The sequence below is a fragment of the Panthera onca genome, chromosome D2, assembly GCF_046562875.1.
Source record: "Panthera onca isolate mPanOnc1 chromosome D2, mPanOnc1 haplotype 2, whole genome shotgun sequence".
Lineage (NCBI taxonomy): Eukaryota > Metazoa > Chordata > Mammalia > Carnivora > Felidae > Panthera > Panthera onca.
The window spans coordinates 45,675,260-45,703,251 of NC_138349.1; the positions used below are offsets into that span (position 1 = coordinate 45,675,260).

At 38.3% G+C, this 27,992-nt stretch overlaps 1 protein-coding gene across 6 annotated transcripts in view; it reads left to right on the top strand.

The window, feature by feature from the left end:
• Positions 1–27,992, top strand: part of LOC144613236 (uncharacterized) — a 715,514-nt gene that overhangs the window by 613,018 nt on the left and 74,504 nt on the right. For 5 of the 6 annotated variants that reach the window (XM_078435068.2, XM_078435070.2, XM_078435069.1 and 2 more), the window contains 2 exons: positions 1,116–1,247; positions 2,071–2,279. The exons of the other annotated variant lie outside the window; for it this stretch is intronic. In XM_078435068.2, the coding sequence (XP_078291194.2) occupies positions 1,116–1,247; positions 2,071–2,177 (239 nt within the window). In that variant the 3' untranslated portion in view covers positions 2,178–2,279. Of the gene's footprint in view, positions 1–1,115; positions 1,248–2,070; positions 2,280–27,992 lie in introns of those variants that run through there. 6 annotated transcript variants of the gene reach the window in all.

Sequence of the window (27,992 nt, forward strand, 5' to 3'; positions counted from 1 at the left end):
ATAATTGGGAATTAGACTGGTGGAACTACACTGTCAGTACCAGCTAAGTGTTAAGTGGAGACAGACTTACATTGTTTCTGTGCCTCTGGGAAGTTTCCAGGAAGGACAAAGTTACTTTCATTAACTATCTGAATTACTTGGAAGGAGAATAGAATTCTGTCTGGTCATCCCCTTGAGAAGTTCACATTTTTATTGCCTCAATCTCCCTCCAGTGTTTCTTTGGGGAGTCAGGGAAAATCCAATATGTCTGTCCTTTCTCCTGGTTATAGGATCACACAGAGTATCAGATAATTATCACATTCACTCTTTCATTTAATCAACAAATATTTATGAGTGCCTACTCTGTGTCAGGTACTGTCACAGGTCCTAGGAATGAGAAATTAACCAAACAAAGACTTTGCTTCTGCAATTCCATTGATAAAGATCAAATGGTACCAAGTACCATCGAAGAAAATAAAGAAAATATTTGGTGCATGTAGCAGTTGGGGTTGTAGAAACAGAGAGGGAGGGAGAAAGTGCTATTTCATATATACAATAGACAGGGAATTTCTCTCTGGTACATGACATTTGAGCAGTACTTGAAAGAAACAAAGAAATCAATCAGGCTGGTATCTGGGGAAAAGTTTTCAAGGCAGCGGTAACACAGAGTACAAAGGCCCTGAGGCAGCTGTGTCTTTGATATATTTGGGGAACAGCAAGAAAGCTGGTATGGCTGGAACAGAATGATGAAGAACCAGGATTTCAGAAGAGAAGGTCAGATGATCAATAAGGGGTAGGTCATTAGGGCCCAGTAGACCACGGTAAGAGCTTTGCTGTTTATTCTGAAAGTCATTCAAGGTTATTGAACTACCTCATTTCTCATTTTCAAAAGATCAGTCTGGCTTCTATGATGAGAATGAGCTTCACAAGCAAACTTTGGGGCAGAGGAACCAGGTGGGAGGCCTTTTATACGGTTTAAATGAGAGATGATGATGGGTTGGCTTAGAGAAGTGTGGTAGAGATATCACTAGTCAGATTCTGGACTCATCCTGAGATAGAACTGAGACATCCCCTTATGGATTGGGTATGGTATGAAAAAAAATAAAGAAATTAAGATTCTCAGTTTTCTTCTATAGACCATTGCCTTGAGCTTTATCATGGAACCATCTCAGGCTGGGGAAAAAGAGAGAACCGGATTCAAATTATTCTAGAAGTTGAGTGGCCATGGATGATTTTCTTCAAGGTTATGAGCCTTGCTTTTTCTAAAGGTACATTAGTGATAATTATATTTTAACACATAGTGTATCCTCAGGGTTCAAATTAAGTAATAATCATAACTGTACTAAACTCTCTTGACCTCTTAATTTTCACAGCAACACTGTAAGGGAAGTGACGTTATCCCCATCATATGGATGAGGAAACTAAAACATGAAGAGATTACAGAATTAGTTCAAGGTCACACAGAACTAGATCTGGGATTTGAAACCAGGTCTGCGTGACACCATGGCCCAGGTCCCCAAGGAGTATATTAACAACTGCAAAAACAATCATTATCTTAATAATACAAATAACTAACATTGTACAGCATGCCAAGCCTTTTGTTTAATGTCTCACATACATTATTTCTGTTCATTTTTGTAACTCCCTACTAGATTCATGTATTATCTTTATTTTACAAATGAGACAGTAGAGGTTCAGAGAGGTTAAGCAGCTCATCCATACAAGTTAATCCATCAACTAGCACACCTGGAACCCATCTTAAAACTTGGGTCAACACTACACAAAATTGTCTGTTTGACTAATGCCAAGAGGCCTCTCCTTACTAAGGGATTCAGTGTGTATTCCCTGCTGCTGGTGGGGAAGGGGGAGTAATGGTAGGGGAAGCTGAATGTGGAGATTCTTATTAGAACCCCCAAAGCTCTGAGGAACACCACATACCTGCCCACCTCTAAGATAACTAGAACAATAAGCAGGGGCTGGCCACTTGAGCTCCCCAGCATGGGTCTCTGGGGTTAATATGATAAGGTTTTAGTCTGTTTCTTTTTCTAAAAACAAAATGTATTGCATTTTTTCATTGCTTTTATTTTCCAGAAATGATGAAGTATTTATCAGAAGGCATGCTTTTGCAATTCATAAGTACTCTCCTTTCACCAGCAAATCCAATTATTTTGGTGAGAGGAAAAAAAGCAAACAAATAAAAATCTGGCTCTTGTTGGATTCTTTTCCCCACTCAGAGAAATGAAAGCCAAAAAAGAAAAAAAGAAAGAAAGAAAGAAAAGAAAAAAACATTGCTAACTATGTCAAAGGTAAAATCTGATTGCGTTTAGAGCATAACAAAGAAGACAAAAGTGATTTATTATCAAATAACGGTGATAGATTGGTTTCCTTTTGTTTCAATTCAACCTCAGTTGTTATGAAGTCCCAATATGAATTCAACTGAATGCTTTTTTCAGAGACCTTGTAGGTTATTTTCTTGTCATGATTTGGTCAAAATCTCAAAGGAATTAATTCAGTCCTTCATAAACCTGCATTTAGAAAGGCAGAGGGTAAGGCAATTCTTGACATAGCAGTGGACAGAACTTCTTCCAACTGTCCTTGCTCATTTAAGATGGAGAATCCATTTATTCTGAGGGTGAAATTCAGCTACCCAGTTATTTTTGTGCCTTCTGCAGCATCATGGGAAAGGCTGTAAAGGGAATAGACAAGATGCTGAATACAGTTGGGGTATGATGTCTTGAATGTCCTTGATGTGCCTGACACATGACTAAGCCTTTTTAAAAAATGTTTATTGATTTATTTTGCAATACAGAGAGAGCATGAGCCAGAGGAAAGAATCCCAAGCAGTCTCCATGTTCAGCATCTCACAACTGTGAGATCATGACCTGAGCCAAAGTCAAGAGCCAAAGTCAAGACTTGGACATTTAACCAACTAAGCCACCCAGATGCCTCACTAAACATTTATGTTTGCCAATTTAATCCTTAAAACCATCAGAGATGAAGAAACAGAGGGTCAGAGAACTGAAGATTTTAAAATACATATCTAATATCCGGGGAGTTGGTGGGATATAAACTCACATCCACATGACTCCTACTGATGGCTCTTATATTGCAGTGCCCCCTCCTAGCATCATAACCCTCCACTAACGTCTCTGTAAAATGGGACTACATAAAAGGATTGATTTTAAATAACATGTATAAAATATCTAGTATAGCGCCTGGCATATTTTAGGAAGTTTTCTCTTGTTGTTCTTTACTGAGAATCCTTGTTTCTGTTTTACACAATTACCTAACCAAAGTGCTGAGGAGCAGACCATCAAAGTTCCCAATGGTCACTTAACATTGGAAAGTAGAGAGTTTAAATATATATATTTTTTAAACTTAAAGGTTTTAATTGGTGCATGTACCAGTCAGGGTTGTACAAAAGAGACACGTGTGTGTGTGTGTGTGTGTGTGTGTGTGTGTGTGTGTGATCTACAGTCTATAGGCAGAATTTCCTCTTCTTTAGGGTACTTGGCTTTTTCCCTTAATGTCTGTCATCTGGTTGTATGAGGTCAACCCCGCTTATCGAGGATAATCTTCATTAAAGTCAACTGATTGCACATATTAACCACATGTACAAAATACCTTTGCAGCAACACCTAGATTAGCATTTGGTTAAATAATGGGTACTATTACCTACCCAAACTGACACACAAAACTATCCATCACACGTATTTGTTAAACTGTGCAGCAGCTGGAAACTTGCCTGAATCATTTTATCATATTTGATAATCAAAGACCCAGCCTCTTAGTATTTTGTAGATTATCTTTAGGGGGTTCGGGGAACCAATGGGGGTAGAGGCACTGCTTTTCCTTGTGTCTGCACATTTTCCCTAAAAAGTAACTATTGTAGTATTTGTTTTTTCTTATTGAATTATTTACAAAATGCCCTGAATTCAATATTTTCTTAAAGGCAAAACACTTGTTAAATTATTCATAGTGCTACTTTGTGAGAATAATTAGATTACCTTCTGCCTACATCAGCTAGGAGACTATAGTACCAACATTTGAGAACTTACAACATTTTTTGTGCATTTTTCCTTGACTAAACTAGACTGTATTTGGGAATAGAAATAGGATCAGCTCTGAAAGCATTTTGTGGAGCATGCCTTATGTTGATGGAGACTGAGATTTTAGAAAAGGTGATCAGAAAAAGTCTTACTGACAAGTTGACATTTGAATAAACATCAGAAGGAAATGAGAAGGAAAGTCATGTATACATCTGGGCAGAAAGCATTCCAGGAAAAGTTCCTCTGATGGGGGAGCATGGCTCTTTCACTCTGGTGAAAACAAAGTAGTGTAGCTGGAGGGGAATTAATGAGAGGAGACTGGTGAAAAATGAGGACAGAGAGATAAAAAGAGGCCTGATTCATATAGACTTGTAGGTCTTGTTGGTGTTAGATTATTTTTCACTCATACTCTCGTTCATACTTCCATGGGAGGGATACACTTCCTTGCCCCAATTTTGTCAACTTGCCAGTGTAACTGACCTTATATCCAAGTAAATATGCTACTCAGATCTCCTTCAAAAAAGCTACTCTGGACATCATGATTGGACCTAGAGCTTCCAGCACTGTCTCTTTGATATGTCACCATGTTCACCCAGAAGCTGTACTTCTACAGAGGTCTTCTCAGCCAATAACTGAGCATTACATTGCGTCTACACTGGTACCTTTTTGTGGAATGTAAGGCCCCTTGCACACGAACTTTGGCTCCAGGATTCCACATTAGTTTAGCTGAAACTTTCTTAGTACTGCAATGTGATCTGAGATTCACCCTACCTGTTTCTTCTTCCTTCCCCCTCTCCTTATACAGTTGTCAGTCATGCATTGCAGTTCTGCACTGAAAGTTCCTCCTGCCTATTACTATCCACTCTCTCTTGTCCTTCACTGGCCTTCCCCCGCTGAGTCTCTTGCATGTCGAATCCCTTTGTACCATCTGCTTTTAGGGGGTCTGAACAAACACACTTGACTTGGCTTCATATTATTATATTGTACTTTCTTCACTTTGATTTTAGCTTGTCATATGGCATGCATTGACCAAAGATGAGGGGTACATGAGCAGACCTGGACCCAAGGTAGCCCAAGGTAGCTTGAACCAAGCACAACCAAGACTGGAGTACCACCTCAAACCACTACCAACCATTCCACAGATATGAGCATAGATAAAATATTGTAGTTTTAGACCATTGAGATTTAGCATAGGTTATTATGTAGCATTATTGTGAGAACAACCTAATTGATACACAGTAGAATTTTGTCCTTTTTTCTAAGTTAGATGTAAAGCCATTGGAGAATTGGAAATACAAGATGACATGATCTGAATGATCCTGTTTTAGCAGGTTCACTCTTGTTACACTATTAATAATAGACAGAAAAGGATAAAGGGTAGGGATAGAGAGAAATCTACTATTTGTTTATGAAGTAATTCAGTTAAGAGAAAATGTTGGCTTTAACCAAATGGAGAAAGTGGTAGAAATCAAGATATTTTTCAAAGATAGAAAAGACAGGATTTATTGATGGGATGATGTGTAGTGTGCAATAAAGAGGAGAAAATGATGACACCAGGGGTTTTGACCTGAGCAGTTGAGATGATGGAGTAGTCTTAACCAAGAGAAGAAGCAATATGAAATCAGGCTTTACAGATCCTTGAACTTTTCAGCTGCAATCATCTGTATCTCCATTACACTTCAGTCACCTCCCACAGATATTTCCTGGGCCTGTCATCACCAATAAATACATAATTTCCAGAATCTGGATTTTAGGTATGCCATACTCTGGTAACTATCTTATTTTTCAACTTTACTGGTTCAAGTTTACCAAGTACCCCACTTTGAAAAGTTTCAATGTTGTCAGGAGTTATAAATTTCATGCTATCAACCTCATGGTATATCTTTTTCTTTTTCTAACATAAGACACCATACTTCTTACTTACTTACTATAAAGACTCCCAATATATATTGTCTTTAGGAATACTCACTGTGAGGTAAAATCTGAATCCTGCTTATCTGCAACCATTCACATCTAAGGCCACCTTGTCTCTCATGCTTAAGCCCATTTAAACACATTGCTCCTCAATTATGCAGTCTTCTGCCAGATTACTAGCTTCTGCCCTGCTACTAAGTCATTTCCATCAGCAGACAAATATGCCTAAATAGGCCAAATATGAAATATCTGCTGCTCTGTCCACCCATCCAGGTTAACCAATGGGTGGGGGATAGAGGTCCAGCTACCCACTTAAAGAAGACTAGACACCATCCAGACAACAGCCAAGATCTCCTGAGTCTTGGGTATCAGAACTCCTTCACCTTCTCACACACAGCAGCCCAACTTCAGTTTAGAGGCCACTGGACCCTGATGTCCAGGCAACAACCTTCTCCAACCTCTAGTCCATTGTATCTTTCATGTTAGCTTGTTACAACACTGTGCCTCCTGATCATGGATATGGACCCAGAGCTATAATACTACTTACTGCTAGTATAGTTTATTGGAGCTTCAGCTATCATTTCAGTATAATGGGAATGATAAAATGATAATGGAACTTAATCAAAGGACTGTTGTGTATATTAATTGTCCTCATGCACAGAATAGACTCTTATATTAGGAATATCTATAAAGGATTTCCTGTGTTTAGATTTCAACAGGACATATGACCAATAGCTAAGGTGATTATGTAAAAAAATACATCCAGCTTAACTTTAGGATACATACTGAAATAGACAGATGAAGGTAAGCTAGAGATAAAGGCAGCAAATGAAATATGGGTATATGTAGTGAAGATGGGTATTACAAAATAAAAACCATGTTCTCAAGAAATATTTCATTGACATATAATCAGATCTAAATTAATACATGGATCCAAATAGTAATTATACTTTTGTTACTTACAATAAAAAAACGTTTAAACATCATGACTACTAGATGAAACCTATATCACATGTAAAATAAATTATGACCAATAGAATAAAATATATATGACCCATGAATTAGAGATTTGTTTGTATTGGGGTTTTATGACCAAATTTAATTTATTAAGATATGAAAGAATTATTTAAAATTAGAAATTAATTAATATGGTTTATCTCAGTAATAAATTAATGGAATTTAAAATAAATAAAAAGTATGTAGCTATCTCAACTTGCCTAGAAAAGGCATAATAATCAAATTTCTACCTTAAGTAGGAACGGAATTCCCTTGGCATAATAATGACTATGAAAAATCTGTAATAAATTTTATGCTTAATTTTGAGACTATAGAACTATTTCACTTTGTAAAATAATTTAGTGATTATCTTAAAATTGAAAATTACATACCCTAAAACCTATGCACAACAACAATCATTGCTCCTTAATATTCTTCAAAAGGTAAATGCAATGTGGTAGGCTCATTTGATAGAGTACAATGCATGTCACAGAGAACAAATCTCAACACAATTCTAGGGGATGCAAGAGATTTAATCAAGTCCCAGTGTAATGCCAACATTACCAGGCTATTTTGGAACATCTAAACATTGCTATTTAAGATGACATAAAATTAAGGACCTAAGTTCCCTTGTTTTGTTTGGAACTATGCCAAATGTATAGTGTCATAACTTTAAAGACAGAAAAATTTATATATTACAAATGTGGGAGGTCTTTGCAAATTTTTGACATGTTATTTTCTAAAAGGAGGGCTAGCAAACTCTCTGTAAAGGGCCAGATGGTAAATATTTCAGTCTTTTCAGTAAGCCACACACGACCTCTATCAACTTCACAGAGCTTATATTCTACATATCCCTCATAGTAATTCTAAATAACTATTGTCCTTGGTGTTTGATATGTTATACAAAGTACGTTTGATTTCAGAAATTAAAGTCTGAAAAGTATGAGTAAGTTTTTAGAAGACTAACCACTACACTTACTTCACCCCTTTGGAAGTTCTTTCTTTACAACCTTTGTTCTTCCAAAACTGATCTGCCTAACTTTAGCAGCATTTACAACTTCCTTATTTGCATCATTATAATTTGTTTTTATGTCTCTTCTGCAATGTTTTAACCATAAGAGGGAAAAAACAAATACTGATTGTGAGATAAACTTTATTTTTAATCCTCTCATGAAGAACTTTGGAAAGAAATTTGAGGGTTTATGTTTTCTAGAGTTGTTTAATATTTGTAAATATACCTATTTACCTGAATAATGCAATGATTATGCAGTATAAATATAGAAAAGCATTGGAAATTTATTATTTAATTTATATCTTGCTGGTCATCAGCACACCTCCACAGCATTAAGATTGACTTCTTTTCCCAATGGGAAAAGAGAGGTGTAGTTAATACCTACCAAATATTTCAGAAGATTTATTTTTCGATTTTTATTTTGCTCTAATGAGAGCTCATGAATTTGACATTATTAAGGAATATCATAGTGACAGGTGAGGAAACTGAGTTTCCAGGGGGTTAAGTAACTTAACCAAGGTCTCTTAGCTCTCAGGGATCCCTTTCTCCTCAACCCACCATCAGGAAAATGTTCTAAATCCAGCTGTAGCTGAGGATGGAAATGAAACCTTAAGAGTTTCAGTGCAATGTGATCCAGAAGATGAAACTCATTTTAAGACTATAGAAAACAGGACAATAAGAGAAGACAACACTTTCCATTATATAAATCCCATAAGAAGTCAATCAATAAATATGTACTGCATTTCTACTGTACTCTAGGACAAGGGTAAGCTCCTTAGTGGATGGCAAAGATATAAAAACACTATCTGTGACCTCAAGGAGTATATACATGATCTTTTGAGTAAAGACCAATAAACAAGTTAATATTTCACAGCATGATAAAGTAATTTGGACATAAATGCTATATGCTCAATTAGATATTTTACCAATTTCCCACTGAAAATAAACTTTTCACATCACTTGTTCTTTTCTATGTCAACAGATTTTATAAAATTTGAGGGGTGCCTTGGTGGCTCAGTTGGTTAAATGTCCAACTCCAGCTCAGGTCATGAAATCATGGTTCATGGGCTTGAGCCCCGTGTCAGGCTCTGTGCTGACAGCTCAGAGTCTGGAGCCTGCTTCTGATTCTGTGTCTCCCTCTCTCTCTGCCCCTCCCCCCCCCCCTTTTCTCTCCCTCTCCCTCTCTCTCTCTCTTTCAAAAATGAATAAACATTAAAAATTATTTACAATTAGGAGGGCATTTGTTGGGATGAGCACTGGGTGTTGTATATAAGTAATGAATCATGGGAATCTACTTCTGAAGCCAAGACTATACTGTATACACTATATGTTAGCTAATGTAACAACAAATTATGGGGAAAAAATTAAAATTTGTGCAGAGGCAAAGTAAGCTAAATGATCAACCCTGAATAATAGAGGGGCACCTGGGTGGCTCAATTGGTTAAGCATCCAACTTCAGTTCAGGTCATGATCTCACAGTGTGTGAGTTCAAGCCCTGCATTGGGCTTGGAGCCTGCTTTGGATTCTGTGTTTCCCTCTCTGTCTGTCCCTCCCCTGCTTATGATCTGTCTCCCTCTCTCTCTCAAAATAAATAAACATTAAATTTAAAAAAATAGTGGAAGTAGTTTCCTTTGGAAAGAGTAGAAAATAATATTGCTATTCAGCTATGTGCTTTAGAAATATTTAGCAGTTGTTGATTTGAGGTTTTTGTTTTGTTTTTGTTTTTTTCTTACACCAGCAAATTCTCTGATTCTCCTACACCAGCTTGGGTGTTCAACAATTCAGTTCAAGACTAACGCTAACTATCTGAGGTTAGCCCAGTCCCCATGGGTTAAGGATTCGGTCCCACAAGACTGTCCCTAATTTGGACATCCTACAAATGAGGTGTCCAAGCTGTCCACATTACTGTCTGGCCAACTACAAATATAGGAGTTTCCACAACAACACCTCTCAGGTTTGATAATTCGCTAGCACAACTCACAGAACTTAGGGAAGACCTTTATTTGCAATTACTATTTATCATAAAGGATACAATTCCATTTATTTTAAAGGATACAACAGCCAGATGAAGAAGATGCCTAGGGCAAGGTATAGGTTGGTGGGGGAAGGGATGTAAAGCTTCCATGCCATTGTTGGACACACTACCCTCCCAGCACCTTGATGTATTCACTACCCCAGAAACAATCTGAACCTCATCCCATAAGTGTTCTTATGGAAGTTTCATTACATAGCCATGCTTGATTAAATTACTGATGTTGTGATGAACTCAACTTCTAGTCCCTCTTCCCTCTCGGGAGGCCAGGGGTGGGGATGAAAATTCCAACCCTGTAATCACATGGTTGATTCCTCTGGAACTAGTCCCCATCTTGAGCTACCCAGGGTCCATCAATGATCACTTCATTAGCAAAAACTCAGGTATGGTTGGAAGGTACTCATTATATAGCAAAAATCCTTTTCCTCAGGAAATTCCAAGGGCTTTCAAGGAGCTCTATACCAGGGACCAGGGACAAATAGCAAATATTCTTTTAAGTTTATTTATTTATTTTGAGAGAGAGGTGGGGTGAAGGGGCAGAGAAAGTAGGAGAGAGAGAGAATTCCATGCAGGCTGTGCACTGTCGGCATGGAGCTGACTTGGGGCTTGAACTCACGGAGCATGAGATCATGACCTGAGCTGAAACCAAGAGTTAGACATTCAACCTGAGCCATCCAGGTGCCCCAAATATTTTTTTATTATACCACATGACCAAATAAAATATCTTTAGACCAACTTATTGTCAAGATTATTAAACCATTGTTGAAGAAATAGCTAAAGCCTAGAAGGTATTACAATTAATAGCTAATAAAAAGAAACTCCAGGCTCTTAATGGAGTGGGTAGATGCATTCACGTTTCAGGTTGAGGATAGGGCTACGTGCTCCCATTCTATACGAGTCAGCATGTGCCCAGGCTAATATATACATACATGCATGTGTTTTCTGTGAATTTTAAAAGGGAAACTTTTTTTGTTGTTAAACTCCTGTCTCTGGAACAGAAACTTAAAAAAATAGAACTGGTGAATCAAGAAAATTTATATGCTGCAATCTGCATGTTTTCCTGGATAAATCTCTGTACTTTTCTGTTTCTGTACTAAATTGAGCACAGATATTTTCACATCTTTGTAGATTCCTAAATCTACCAAATTATAACTGAAACCTTTTTTTCCCCACTAGTGACAAGTACCTAATTGATTAAATCTTTTTCCTCCAGAATAATGTTTGAGGTTTATAGAAAAAGGGTTTAAAATGAAAGGTAAAGAAATGTTAGGGTTACCAATTTTTTTTATAGTTTTCTCATTATCATTTTTATGTTTTCATCATGTGAGTCTCACATCTTAAAACAGATGGGGCTGTATAATAACCTTAATAAAATTCTTATAGAGGTTCCTGGATCCTAGATTCAATTAAAAAGTACCTTTCATTTTTAATATGAAATATATGGATATTTAATTTTATACTTTATCCAAAATAAAGTATATTTTATGTCAAAATTTTATGGGCCTTTTAAAAAGTCTTCTTATCAGATGTTTGGAGCTTGTGACTTTGAAGGAGGTTTAATTTCTAAGAAAGATAAGATTCTCCTATGCTGTAAGAGAAAGAAATCTGGTGATAAACCTAGATGCATGTCCAGGGGAGGAGGATGACCAAATCTAGGGAAGGGACTGACTTCCAGCAGGACTGGGAGCCATGGTCACAGCTTGAGCTTCTGGATGCTGAATACAGAATAGTTTGGGCTAAGATAGAGTCCGCTAGAAAGTAATGGAGGAAAAGGGGTTTGGCCCTAGAATCAAACACATTAAATGGAAATTTTGATTAGAATAAGATCTATCCTAGGAATTTCATGAGCAGCTTTCAAAGGCAAGAACCCAGGAAAACCAAACCCATTGGAAATCTAAAAGAACCAGTGATGTGCAGGCTGTTTCGTAAATGACTCTTTCTCAGAGAATTTGTTTCTTCTGCATTTAAACACCACTCTACAATACGAGTGTGATATATGTCTCACTTAAACTGTGATGTCTATTTAAAAGTTGCTTTAGATATTTATGGAAAGCAAAAAAAATTTTTTTTCCTATATAAGGCCAACTTTGTTCATTTATTCATTCACCAAACATGAATGTAATCCCTACAATGTGCCAAATGTTATTCTAGATACTAGAGATACTGCAATGGTTAAAACAAGACAAAACACACACACACACACACACACACACACACACACACACACACACCCCAACTCTGCCCCTAAGGAACTTAAATTTTAATGGTGGGAGACAGAAAATAAAGAAGTATGTAATATATTTAATATAGTGGTTGGTGACAATTCTGCATCACTGTGCCAGCAGTTTCTACCATCCACTCTTGTGGGAACATTGTGTCAAGGGCAGATGCGTTCCAATCGAACCTTATGAAAATTCAAGCACTATGAAGTAAAAAAAAAAGCCTAATTATACCACAGTCTCATACACAAGTTATTTATTTATGCCAACCATCATATTCAGTAACTAGAATCATCAGGGACATTATAAACCACACAGATTAATTTAAAAAGTGAAATTCATCAAGACAGTACCTAATAATTAAATAAGCCTAAAACCATGACAGAAATGTCTACGAGGAAGGAAGAATTCGACAAGAGCACACATTAATGTGGGTCTAAAATGAGACAAAATATGAGATTGTGAAGACTGCAACTTCCCTCATATATGAATTTTCCTTGGGACAGGGTGGTAGAGAAGTTTCGCTTTTTGTGCCAACCCTGATGGTTTAGCCCCCACTTCCTGCAGTGCTGTGTTTGAGAAGCCCAGCTCCTGTGAAAAGCCTATGTGTGATTTTGTTCAGGCCTGACTGTAGGCTACACAAAAGTTTTATCTGGCAGGCCTCGGGGACCAGCTGCTCTCTGACCCCAGGCTTGTGCACTTGCACACCAGTGCAATGCAGTCCTTGAAGGGAGGTGCAGTCAAGGACCCAGATCCTTCTGCCTTGTCAGGCTCTTCTTCTGTCTGCATCCCTGCCACAGGGATTCCCAGGACCCTTCATGTGAGACGTTGGGCAGAGAGTCTCTTCAGGTGCCTCTGCTGAGATCTCCTTATGAGAGCGAGGAAGAGGAAACCCAGCACTTTTTTACTCCAAGTCCATCCCCTTCCCCCGCAAACCCTGGCCTCTGGTCCAGAAAACTGCAGGTGCTTATGTTTGGGACTCTCTCAACAGTTAGTTGACGCCCCTTGACCCTCTACTAGTGAGCCCTTAACATAGAGGAAACTAAAATGGGGGAAGTTGTTACTTTCTCCAGGTTCAGCCAATAATTTATAGTATGGTGGTCATTAAAGGCTTCGCTGTTACTTTCATGTTGGCTCTTTGTTTAAAGTTGACTACAACACCTAGCAATTTATCCAGCCTGACCCCACCTCTGACATTGTGAAGCCAAATCTCATTTCAGCAACTCAGGAGTATCTTGTCAGTGATTGGCAAATGCTGGGTGACTAGCACCGTCATGTTAGATCATTCAGGTGTCTTAAGAGGGTGACATGAGTATGAACTTAGGGGAAAAAAGCGAGAGAGAGGGAGAGGAGAGAGAGTGGGAGAGGGGGAAAGAGCGGGGGGGAGAAGAGAGCGGGGCAGAGAGAGAGAGAGAAGAGAGGGAGAGAGAGAGAGAGAAGAGAGGGAGAGAGAGAGAGAGAAGAGAGGGAGAGAGAGAGGGAGAGGGGGAGAGGGAGGGAGGAAGGGAGGGGACAAACCAGAAAACAGACCTTTATAGAGAACAAACTGAGGGTTGCTGGAGGGGAGGTGGACAGGGACAGGCTAAATGGGTGATGGGGATTAAGGAGGGTACTTTTTGTGATGAGCACTGGGTGTTATATGTAAGTGATGAATCACTAAATTCTACACCTGAAACTAATACTGGACTGTATGTTAACTAACTGGAATTCAAATAAAAACTTCAAAAAAGGAAAGAAAAAAAAGGGTGGCATGGGAATCAGCCCTAGGTAGAGGGTGGGTTTACAATATACTGAATTGTAAAGTGTAAGTTGTACAGTTTACATCCTGCTTTTATACCCAATGAACATCTTTTCACGTTCATGAGATAAGCAGGTTGTAAAGCATACAATTTAATTCCTATTTGAAACAACACATATACAAACATATATATATCAAATACATATACATGTATGTTGACATATAAAATAAAATAAATAGGGGTGCCTGGATGGCTCGTTCAGTTAAGCATCTGACTTCAGCTCAGGTCATGATCTCACATTTCTGAGCTCAAGCCCTGCATCAGGCTCTGTCCTAACAGCTCAGAGCCTGGAGCCTGCTTTGGATTCTGTGTCTCCCTCTCTGTCTGCCCCTTCCCTGTTCACGCTCTGTCTTTCTCTCTTTCCTTCAAAATAAATACACATTTAAAAATAAATGAATAAAATAAACAGTAAACATTTCAGTTCCTAAATATAGGCTTGAACTATAAAATTTAAATCAACTTTCCAGAAGAGTATCTCAAGTACAAGGCAGTTCTGAGGATCTAAATTTTTCCTCCATGTTAAGAGAATATTTATAGATTCTCTATAATATTAGGAACATTTTCTTTTATTATCAGTTAATGAATTTTCTAATGTTCAAAGTTTGTATAATCTTATCTTTTCCTTTAAGTAGGCTTGCAAGTTAATTTTTTTAATTATTGTTTATCCAAAGAACTTACTCTTGGACCTTCATATTTTGCTACTCAATATTTATTTTCTTACTCATTACGTTCTGCTGTTATCTTATGGATCCCTTTCTTCTGGTTTTCATAAAATTATTTTTATTTTATAAAAAGATTTGCATCGGGGCGCCTGGGTGGCTCGGTCGGTTAAGCGTCTGACTTCGACTCAGGTCATGATCTCACGGTCTGTGAGTTTGAGCCCTGCGTCGGGCTCTGTGCTGACAGCTTGGAGCCTGGAGCCTGTTTCAGATTCTGTGTCTCCCTCCCTCTCTGCCCCTCCCCTGTTCATGCTCTGCCTCTCTCTGTCTCAAAAATAAATAAACGTTAAAAAAAATTTAAAAAAAAATTTGCATCAAATTTCTAGTCAATTTTAATTTATTTTTCTCATTTAATCATAAATCATTTATACATATGGATTACCCACCTAAGAAAATTTGGCATAAATATATTGTGATACATGGTGTTCCTCTTGTCTTCATTTTCTGAAAAAGTTATAATTTTTGTCTTTTTCAAAATTTCTTTGTGATACATCTGCTGACAACAATCATTGCAATCGGTTTATTTAAATTATTATACATATTCCTAACTTCATTACATTTCGATTATTGACTATGGCTTTAAAAGTCCTATTTAATTATATAGATTGAGATTTTATTTGTGCCCTAATATGGAATTAGTGTTACATATGCAACAGGACATTGAAATATACCTAAAAAGGTGGAGCCATGACCAACATGGTAACAAGTTCAATAACAATACCCTTACCTGAAAGAGTAAAATCCATCCAGAATTGCCAAGAGAAAAATCAGCCCTGTTGATAATCAGACTGTAGCAAAGACAGGCCACTGGCAAAGCCAACGTAAAAAGAACTTTCTTCCAAGGCCACACTGTAGCTGTAAAATTCCTTTAGGAATGTACCAATTCAGAGCTGATCCTCACTTACCTTTTTTTAGAATCACCCAGAACAAGCTCAAACCCCATAAAAATCTTCCTCCTTCCTAATGAGAGGCCCCATGGCTCCTCTTGTCCATTCTCTCTTGTAGCAGCAACTTAAACCCCGCTCTGTTTCTGGTGTTCTTTATCTGATGGCTTTACCACCCCCAATTCTGTAAGAGAATAAATTACGTATACTAAAATTATTGTAATACATAGAAAAATGAGAAAATCTTCATTGGCACTAGATCTAATGAAAGGCACCAGTAATGTCCCACACATTTTAGAAATATTCTGTTACATAACGTGCAGATGGAATAAAAAGAAAATGATACAATGAGGACAAGTTAGAAACTTCGCTTTGTGTTTCCTTTTGATTTCTTTTTGAGCCTCAGAGAACCTTGTATAGTGTGAAGGTTGGTGCTGCAGTGGTGGTCTCTGAGCACAGTTTCTTCTTTGAGTTCCATGTATCTCTCTCCATGTCTGTGTCTCTTGCAGTTGATTTTGAGCTGTGTCATTTAGTTTGCGACCTAGTGACTTCCCTTGAATTTCTTCAGAATCAAGGAATAATACGTACCTCTCATTACCCCCATTGCAGCAAATCGAAACCTTTAAATTGCTATGCAAGAAAGTCTGTCGTTATTATTTGCATTATTCTTATCTAGATATAGATAAAGGAGATGAGGTTCAGAAAGGATGAGAAACCTTCCTAGTTCTAATATCTATCAGCAATGTGACCTCTCTGAAGATCCGTTTCCTTACCTCTAAAATGAGGAACATTATAGTGTCTAACCTATAGGACTGTGAGAGGGGTTCAGTTACTGAAGTCCTGTGTAATGCATTGGAACTGCCTGGCCAACTAACAAGTGTTCTTAGAACTAAGACTCCAGGTTCTGATCCAAAGTCTGGTTCTCTTCTTCTAACCTTTCACCTTACTTTGATATTTGGATTTACTTTGGAAGTAAATGGAAATAAAGAACATTTTTAATTCGTTTTATAAGCTGTGGAGTGTGCTACATGGGTAAATGTTGAACGATAGTGTAGGAGGTGACAACCTTGCTGTTGTCACAACATTTGTTTGGACCCTGCCCTACATGTATATATATTTTTTTCTAGCAGAACTCATTTTCATTTAAATCAGATACTTCTCACTAAGGACAAAGCACTCTACAGAGAGCTTTTGTCTTCTTCGAAAACTTTAGACAGCCTCTGAATGTCACCTTTGCTGCTGCGAGGATGTCTCCACATCTAGCAGGTTTTGTTAATGAATTTCCTAAAAGTTATTCTCCAGTGGCCTTAAGACTATAGCTAACAAGTAGACAGATGTCCAGTTAGAGTAATGCCAGCATTAATAGAAGTAAAATAATTTTTGCTCTCAACAGGCGAGATATTACCCATATAATTGTTTTGAGTGATGAAATTTATTATCCTTATCCTCCAAATCCCCTGAATACTCAATAAGCTCTTGTCATCCACATATAAATTTTGCTTTAAAAAAATCATGGCGTTAGGATCCCAAATCTTCCTTCCATGACACACGTGTCACAAGTCACCAAATAAAAGTCCCTCTGCCTGCGCCTCATTGAACAGACAAGGAAGTAGAGGTGGTATGCAACAGACAGACCACACACTCTGCACTCTGGGCATATTCAGTACGGAAATCCCTTAGCTGCTTGACCAATTTGGCAGAACAGTTTTGGCTTCTGAGTTGCACATGTTCTAGATTCCTTTCCTCGGCCACACCAGGAAGTACCCTCGTGTCTAGAAACTCTAGAATGACAAACCAGGCATGAGTTGTTTAATGCCTGAGTCCAAAGTAATGAGATGAAATGGATGCAATCTACTTCAGTGGCTGCAATGAATTTCAGTTAACTGCTGCTTTAACAATGAATCATTAAACACAGGTGATGCTAAGTGTTAGCTCTGATCCCTCCTCACTTAGAGATTGTGGAATACTGCAGGGAAATTCCTTTATAATGATCACATTCGGGTTTTCTTGTCAAAACTTCAGTGAATGTCGAGGACACCTCAGGGCTAGATAACAGGCTGATTTTAAAATTTCCCCATCCTACATGTCGATTTCCATCCAGGCACTTCCCAGGTTCTGGCTCCCAAATGCCTTTTTGTGGATCCCGTTCTTGTTCTCTGCTGCCCTCTCATTCTTGCAGAGTCAAGCTTTGCCCTGCCACCTGGCCAACTTAAGGCCTAGATTTAGCCTTTGGTCCCCCTTTCCACACTCCTCAATATATGTCATGCTCTCCCCCCTTAATCTCTTCCCTGAAAACCACCACATAGGGCTTTGCCTCTTGCTGGCACCAAATGGGAAGATACCCTCCCATCTTCCATCAGCTGTAGCCTCTGCCATTCCGTATTCTGGATTGATCCATGGGAGGTTTTTCACTCCTGTACAGAGGTTTCTCAGTCTGCCTCCGAGTGAACTATACATAGAGTTGCAAAGGAAAACCAGGATGCCAGTGCTATGGACTGAATGTTTTCATCCTCCAAAAGTTCCTATGTTGAAACTCTGATTTCCAGTATGATGGTGTTTGGAGATAAGGCCTTTGGGCCAAACTCATCCCTCATTGATGGGACGAGTGTTCTTATATAAAGAGACAGAAGACGGCTTGCATCTCTTCTCTCTGCTTTTGGCCATGTGAGGAGACAGCAAAAAGGTGGCTGGCTATCTGCAAACCAGGAAGAGAGACATCAAAAGAACCCAACCCTCGGCACTCTGATCTCAGACTTTCCAGCCTCCAGAGCTATGAGAAATACATTTCTGTTGTTTCAGCCACCTAGTCTCTGGTGTTCTCTTATAGTAGCCCAAACTCACAAAGATACCCATTTAAATGTGAATTTCAGATTAAAAAACGAAAACAGAATTCACTGTTCAAAAATGATGAGGTGCTTACCTGAATTTCAAATTTAGTTGTATTTTCTTATTTGCCAAATCTGGCAACCCAAACTATAAAATAACCCCCTTTCTATAGCACTTAGCCACTGCTCTCCCCAAACACTTCTGGGATCTGGACACTAAGCAAATGCAAATGTTGGTTGTACAGAGCAGGTAGGTCATTGTCACTGTCAGGGTTTGTGTCCCTGACTGTGGGCTGTAGCACTGTGGAGGGAACAAGTCGCCTAGACCTTTCTGCTCTTTCTCAGGAAGAAAATGTTTGTGTTTGAGAGCTACCTAAAAACATGCCCCTTGCTGCCTAGAACGTGTTCATTCTGGGCTTACTCTAGGATACTGGCTTACCACCCGAAGTCCTGCTCCTTAACACATCTTGGAATGTGACTGTTGACCGTCAATGTGTGGTGGGTTAGGGCTACAGTGTCACTTCTGAACTCACAAGGCAGAGGCAGTGTTTCCAGCATGCACCTTCCAGCTCGTTCATCCCCCAGCCGCCTCCCTCCAGGACATTTGTGAAATGGACGGTTTCTTCTGCACGCATCTCTCCTTGCTGCTCAAAGGATTTGTTTTGTTTGCTTTGTTTTCATTTCCCAGAACAGAAATGTTATGCTATGAGCTTCAGTATTTCTATGTATTGAACAGAGAACATAACACATATTTACTCCTGTGCTGTTTCTTGCCTTTATTTTTAATCCTGCTTAAAGTAGAAGTTCTTTCAAGCTCATGGCAAGATCTCTCAGACTCACTGACAAGTCCCCACTGCTGTATATCTTCTTCCTCCTTCTAGCACTAGATATTGCAAGAATCTTCACCATCATATAGATACATGTGCAAAATTCCTAGACAAGACCTTGGGAACACTGCCTTGGCTATGCCTTCCCATGTGGAAACAAAGAATAGCACTCTCCTCTCACATTGCTGTTAAGATTAAATGAGGGCATGCACATCAAGTCCAAGCATGTAGTAGTTGCTTCATAAATGCTTCATCCTTTCCCTTTCTTCTGACCACCAATACATAGAGGGCATAATATAAGTATGTAAAAATGCTTTGCACACTAGTAAGTCAATATAGCTAGTTTGCGCCTCAGCCTGCTTGCTTTTTAAGGGTATGGGACAGGTGCATTAGGACATTTTCTGGAATCTCCAATTTCTAACTGTACTGTTACTCTGCACAGTTTTACTTGAACCTTTCTATACCATGCTGCTTTCTCAGGGCACTCTGAAAATGTCCATTCCTCTGCTTGGAATGACGTTTTGTGCAAAGCTTTACCTACTTTTTTTTTTCCCTATTTGCCTTGCATTATTTCAGCTTAAGTGTCATTTTTTTTTCATTTCCTCAGGTAAGCCTTCCTTTAGCCTCTACCTTTCCATCCCTCCTGCCCCCCTTTCTGTTGCCAGAAGGCAATTCCCAGTGTCTTGTTATTTCCCTGAGCTGTAATTCTTTCTTTCAGAGGACTCATCTCTGTTTAGAGTTACCCATTCAGTGTAAGATCAATTATTTAATATGTGTTGTCCCCACACTAGAATCCATGCTGTCCGAGGGGAAGGGGCAGTGTCTGGGTTTTGCCGCACCTTTATCCACAGATTGTAGAACAATGACTGGCATGCAGTTTATTTTCGTTTTTTTTTTTTATATTTTTTTAATTTTTATTTATTTATTTATTTATTTATCTTTTCAATATATGAAATTTATTGGCATGCAGTTTACATGTTGATGGAGGCAGGGTGAGAGAGAGCAAGGGCCCATGGTACCACCTTGTAATAACCATGATGCCCACATGCCGACAGTCACATACACGTTCATAATGAGGCAGCCGAACAGGGAATATAAACAGCTTTAAACCCAGCTTTATTTACTTCACAGTTTTGCCTGGGGTCAAAACTACTCTAAGAATTGCTTTAGTGCTTTCAGCATGGACTCTGAAATTCCTGAGCAACAATCAATAGGGAATCAAGAAATGTCCTCCACTGCTCCATAGAACCAAGAAATGAGATGAAGTAAACAGGACCTAGATCTTCCCCTCAAGAAGTAAAATTTCTTGACAAAAATAAAATATTTCTACACATGGTAATCAAGTCTCTGGCCTTTTGACTTTACCTAAATGCCTACAAAGAGGTATAAACTTGCCATCTGGAATTTGTAGCTAGTTGATGGGATTTTATTTTGTTTTACCAAAACCTTTTTCCACCCTTGCCTGTGCCCGCTGAGTACTGTGGAAGTTGAAAGATGTATTGTGCCTTCTGCTACATTCAGCTCCCACCTCCCAAACCTCCTCTCCAGAATAAACTATCTGATGCAGAGACATCAGGAGCTTGAGTGCTCCTGGCAGATTTGTGATTCGTACAGTGGAGGGAATGGCCACCTTGCCCAGATAGGACAGCAGCTGCCCTGGATGCTGAATAGCCCTGGCACCGTCTGCTCAGCTGACCCACTAATCTGACATCGAGTTTTTGTGAATGCCAGAATTGTTTCCCATTGGAGATTTCTTGAAACATCTCTTACATCAATTAAAGACTAATGAACAGATGGTGATTTCTTGAGACAGTGAAGGATTTAACTGATTCATTACTCATGTAAGGAACAGTGATAACAACCAATTCAGCATCCTGTGCCTTGGCTTACTTTTCTTTCAAAACATCAATTTCCAGTATGTTAGGAGATTTCAGGTTTTAGGAGTGGAGACACCCTTCTGTCCTTCAGATGATGGAGACTTGTAAGAATGCCCTAGGAAGTCGTCAAGCTCAGGGATCTCTTTCAATAGTGTCAAGGTCAGGCCTTATATTAATGGAAATGGTGCTCATCACCTTTCAAGTACCAAAACAGCTCCAACAACAGCAAAACTAGTGACTGCTATAGAATTTAATAATGATGTATGTCAAAACATAGCACTGTGCCTGGCACAGAGAAAGAACTCAGTAAACAATAGCTGGCATTATACTACTAACTACAGAAATTCTAGGAATTTAAAAGCAGTTTTGTTGACCTTGTCATTCATTTTGGCATACTATTAGAAGAATGTATCTATATTTATAACTTTATTTTCTCAGACCCTGTCCTAGTTTCTACTGCTTTTCTTCCTTTCTCTCTACTCTGACTGATCTTTCTCTCTCTGTCTCTGTCTCTGTCTCTTTCTCTGTCTCTCTCTCTCTCTCACACACACACACACACACACACACACACCCTCTTCTCCTTCTCCCACTCATTTCCGACCACCATTCCTTAAGAGAATCTGATGAGGCACATTATTCACTATCCATTTTCAAAGCACACCCCACTGGGCATTCTTGTGCCAAACTATTTCTTAAACTTTCCCTTCCAACTGACCCATCACTAGTCCTCTTTGACCCAGATGTAGATGGTACAATCCATCCCAGCGGATTAACAGATTCATGTGACGGAAAGCATGGGAAGTTATGTATAAGAATCCCTCTGAGGGACTCTGCTTAGAAGGAGATTGAGGGTACAGAGTACATTGTGTTTCATAGACTGCTAAATACACCAGTAATTCATTTTTCCTTTCCTCTGAAAGCTCATAATAAGCTTTTTTTAAAAAAATTTCAGTGTAGTTAACAGTGTTATATTAATTTCAGGTGTACAGTTTAGTGATTCAACAATTCCATATATTACTCAGTTCTCATCAAGGTGAGTATACTCTTAATCCCCTTCGCCTGTTTCACCTATCCCCACCCACCCGCCTCCCTTCTGGTAACCATCAGTTTGTTCTCTTCAGTTAAGAGTGTTTCTTAGTTTGCCTCTCCCTCTCCTTTTATTCCCCTTTGCTTGTTTGTTACTTAAATTCCACATTTGAGTGAAATCATATGGTATTTGTCTTTCTGTGACTGACTTCTCTTAGCATTATACCTTATAGATCCATCCATGTTGTTGCAAATGGCAAGATTTCATTATTTTTAATGGCTGAGTAATATTTCATCGTACATATATATACCACATCTTCTTTATTCATTTATCTATCCATGGACGCTTGAGTTGCTCCCATATTTTGGCTATTGTAAATAATATTACATTAAATATAGAGGATCATATATCTTCTTGCATTAGTGTTTTGAAATCTTTGGATAAATGCCCACTACTGGAATTACTGGATCAAATAGTAATTCTATTTTTAATTATTTGAGGAACCTCCATACTATTTTCCACAGTGGTTGCCCCTGTTTGCATTCCAACCAAGAATCTAAGAAGGTTCTTTTTTCTCCACATCCTCACCAACACTCGTTTCTTGTGTTTTTGATTTTAGCCATCTGACAGGTATGAGGAGATATCTCATTGTGGTTTTGATTTCTATTTCCCTGATGATTGGTGACATTGAGCATCTTTTCATGTGTCTCTTGACCATCTGGACATCTTCTTTGGAGAAATGTCTGTTCGTGTCTTTGGCCCATTTTTTAATTGAATTATTTGTGTGTGTTGACTTGAATCAGTTCTTTATAGGTTTTGGATACTAACCTTTATCAGATATGTCATTTGCAAACATCTCTCATTCGTTGAGTTGTCTTTCAGTTTTGTTGTGCAGTTTTGTCTTTCACTTTTGCTGTGCAGAAGTTTTTATTTTTATGTAGTCCCAATAGTTTATTTTTGCTTTTGTTTCCCTTGCCTCCATAGGCATATTTACTAAGAAGTTGCTATGGCTGTGTCAAAGAAGTTACTGTCTGTGTTCTCTTCTAGGATTTTTATGGTTTCAAGGCTCATATTTAGGTCTTTAATCCATTCTGAGTTTATTTTTGTGTATGGTGTAAGAAAGTGATCCAGTTTCATTCTTTTGTCCAGTTTTCCCAATACCATTTGTTATCTTTTTCCCATTGGATATTCTTTCCTGCTTTATTGAAGATTAAATGACCATGCAGTTATGGGTTCAATCCTGGGTTTTCTATTCTGTCCTTTGACCTATGTATCTATTTTTATGCCCATACCATATTGTTTTGATCACTACAGCTTTCTAATATAACTCAAAGTCCTAAATTGTAAGGCCTCCAACTTTGCTTTTCTTTATCAAGGCTGCTTTCATTATTTGGGGTCATCTGTGTTTCCATACAAATTTTAATATTGTTTGTTCTAGCTCTGTGAAAAATGCTGTTGGTATTTTGATAGGGATTTCATCAAATGTGTAGATTACTTTGGATAGTATAGACATTTTAATAATATTTGTTCTTCTAGTCCATGAGCATGGAATATCTTTCCATTTCTTTGTGTCGTCATCAATTTCTTTCATCACTGTTGTATAGCTTTCAGAATAAAGGTCTTTTGCCTCTTATGTTAGGTTTATTCCTAGGTATCTTATTATTTTTGGTGCAGTTGTAAATGGGATTGATTCCTTAATTTATCTTTTTGCTGCTTCATTATTGCTATACAAGTGCAACAGATCTGCACATTGATTTTGTAATCTGTGACTTCACTAAATTCATTTATCAGTTCTAGCAGTTTTCTTGGCGGAGTCTTTCAGGTTTTCTATATATAGTACCATGCCATCTGCAAATAGTGAGTTTTTCTTCATCCTTGCTGATTTGGATGCCTATCCTGTATGATGTTGAATTAAAGTGATGAGAGTGCACATCCTTGTCTTGTTTCTGACCTTAGGAGAAAGCTCTCAGTTTTTCTCCATTGAGTATGATGTTCACTGTTGGTTTTTCCTATATAGCCTTTATTATGTTGACCTATGTTTCATATAAACCTACTTAAAGATTTTTCTGCATCTAGTGAAATGATCATGTGAATTTTATCCTCTCTCTCATTGATGTGATATATCATGTTGACAGATTTGCAAATATTGAACCACCCTTGTATCCCAGGAATAAATCCCACTTGATTGCGGTGAATGATTTTTTAAAATAGTGTTCCATTTGGTTTGCCGGCCAATATTTTGTTGAGAATTTTTGGATCTATATTCATTAGAGATACTGGCCTGTAGTTCTTTTTTTTGGTAGTGTCTTTATCTGGTTTTGATATCAGGATAACGCTGGCCACATAGAATACATTTGGAAGCTTTCCTCTCTCTTCTGTCCTTTTGGAATAGTTTGAGAATAATAGGGAATAACTCTTCTTTAAATGTTTGGTAAAATTTGGGGTGCCTTGGTGGCTCAGTCACTTAAGCATCCAACTTCAGCTCAGGTCATGATCTACTGGTTCATGGGTTTGAGCCCTGCATTGGGCTCTGTGCTGATAGCTCAGAGCCTGGAGCCTGCTGCAGAGTCCATGTCTCCTTCTCTGACCCTCCTCTGCTCACTCAGTCTCTCTCTCAAAAATAAATAAAAGATTAAAAAAAATGTTTTAATAATGAAAATAAATAAAGGGTAAAATTCACCTGTGAAACCATCTCGTTTTAGACTTTGTTATAGGCCCCTTCTGATTTTTGTATTTACGAGGTTCAAGCTTGGCAGGTCTTCTGTGGAGATATGTTGTCACATTTCACATGGAGATGCTGGCAATGCAGCTTCTGATAGTAGGAAGTGGGCTTGGGGAACTGCAGAGGAGCAAGCTCTGCATGACTAATAGGATACGTGGATGGAACCCAGGTGGAGCCTGGACCAGGCCTGGTGGGATCAGCACCTGGACCAGACATGATGCCCTCACTGATACTGTGGTGAAACCCAGCCTACAAATCACCACATGAGTGAAAATCATGGCCTTGCTTATGCATAGCTTTGTATACCTCCTCAGAACACCCGATCCTGCTTTAATGCTTATCACCCAGGCACAGAACCTGTTGATATGAAGCCTTACCTCCTGCCTCTGCATCTTCCCTCTTTAGGAAAATCCTTCTTTGCTGAAAGGATCCCACGGAGATATTGCATACACGAATCTTTTACAATTACTACTGACACCATCAACCTCTAAGTAGTATATTTTGAGGGTTCAAAACCTCATATAGCATTCCTAAATATCAGTGACAGATACTAAGATTTTGTTATTTCAACCGAGACCAACTGCTGGGACTTCAGCTTCTTTAAATGGAAACTCCTATTAGAATGCGGTTTATAAACATTTCATGCTAGGTTTTATCTGTGTATAAGTAGAGTACATATTCATAGGAAAATTTGTGACAAGGTAACTTTTAATTGCCTTACTGAAATATATATTTCTTGAATGAGACTACTTTTTTATCTTGGAATTTTATCATTGGTGCTATGAAAAAGACTAAAACATATTAGGTAGTTGACATGTATTTGTATAATGGGTATACATTGATCATTTTATTAGTGTTATGGCTGTTCTTAGTGTTAATAATCACCCCTGCACATTGGGTGCACTCCTACACAACATCATCTGCTTAGATTACAAGATATTCTGATTATTCCTTCCTGGGTCATCCACCTTCATATGTGCATAAAGATTTTAAGGGGCGTCTGGGTGGCTCAGTCGGTTAAGCATCTGACTTCGGCTCAGGTCATGATCTCATAGCTCGTGAGTTTGACCCCCGCGTCGAGCTCTGTGCTGACAACTCAGGGCCTGGAGCCTGCTTCGGATTCTGTGTCTCCCTCTCTCTCTGTCCCTAATCCACTCGCATTCTGTCTCTGTCTCTCTCAAAAATAAATAAACATTAAAAAAATTTAATAAAAAAGATTTTAAGGCATTTATTCTGTGTGAAATTTCAGGCCTTCCTACTCAGGTCTTCTCTCTGAACACAAAACTGCAACATATCCTCATAAATCTGAGAGCAATAAAAGTAGCCTAAACAAAGTTGGAGGAAATTATACATTTTAAATGCAGACTATCATAAAAGAAAATTGTAGTGAAAGTTACAGATATATTTTTATTATTGCAAATTATTCATTTGCAAAATTGAATAATACAGATCTGTAGCAATCATTTCAAAACAAAGAACAACAAAAAAGAGAAATATAAATGCCCTAAGGAGGAGGAGTAAGCAGACGTAAAACACACGATGATGCAACATTTCCCAGTTCCTTTCTAAAGAACTCTAAAACCCAAAAGGGGACAAAGGTAGCATAAAATAAGAAAACCCAAGACCAGTATCCTTTAATATCAAGACCCTAAATCTTAAAAAAGAAAATATCAAACATAATCCAGCATTATATTGAAAGAATAGTGAGAAATATACAGAGAATGAACATATGATTTGATACTGGTTAGTCTATTATTGTAATATAATTTATCACAGTTTAGGGTTAAAGAAACTAAAGCTATTTATATAAACCTGGTATCCAAAAGAAGTAAGCATCAGATTAAAAATAAATCACACCTGAAGATATTAAGAGACTTCGGTACATACACATTTAAAACATCTATATGTTATCCTGGGGGTAACTACTGACATCAATTTGCTTTTATATTTTTAGATAATTTTCTGTGCAACATACATCTATCCACATGTGTACATGTGTCTATAACAGTATATGGTCAATTATTCTCTATTTAGCTTTTACTGTGCAACAAACCACTCCAAAACTTTGTTGTTTAAAGTAATATGCATTTAATATTGCTCGGGAATCAATGAGTAATGTCAATGAGGAATGACAGTAGGGTGGGCTCTGCTGAACTTGGTGGGACTTTCTTGCATGTTTGGAGATTGCCCAGCTCCAGTCTGGTCCAGACTCTTCCTTGTGCTTACACTCACATTGTTACATTAAAAGATGGATACACACAAGGAGGGGAATAATTGAAGCAACAGTTTTAAAATAAACGATATAGGGGCGCCTGGGTGGCTCAGTCGGTTAAGCGCCCGACTTCAGCTCAGGTCACGATCTCGCAGTCTGTGAGTTCGAGACCCACGTCGGGCTCTGGGCTGATGGCTCAGAGCCTGGAGCCTGCTTCCGATTGTGTGTCTCCCTCTCTCTCTCTCTGCCCCTCCCCCATTTATGCTCTGTCTCTCTCTATCTCAAAAATAAATAAATGTTAAAAAAATTTAAAATAAACAATATAGTTCAAGAGCCAAGGAAGACTACAGTATCATATCCATGTATTCTGATAACATTTTGATGAAATTTGATGCCCATGTGAAGAATAAAAAATACTTGATGGGCCAGGAAAAGAATATTTCCTCACAATGATAAAAGATCTGTAACTCTGCCAATAGCCACTAACATAATTAATGATAAAATATTTCATGAATTCCTACTAGAATTCAAGACAGAAATGCTTTCTATCATTATGAGGGAAAAAATGAGTAGACTAATAGATTGCTAGGGCACCCTTTCCTCTTTCCTCTCCTACCCACATCCCAAGGGCTAATGGACCATAATTTAAGCTGATGATCTCCAGTGCTGTTTTGATTAAAGAGTGCAAAGGAGATTTCCTAAGGGGTGAGTTATTAGTAAGATGCCAACAAATGGTGGGGGGGAGGGTGTTTCTGGGGTTGGTTCCTTTAACAGAATGGGATCTTGGCAATAATGGTGACAGTAGCACTGTCAGCAGCCACTTAGAATAAAAAATTAGGTTAATTCTAATGATGGTTTGATTTGTCATTCAGTATGCTGTATCAAAGGAAGGTCTGGAA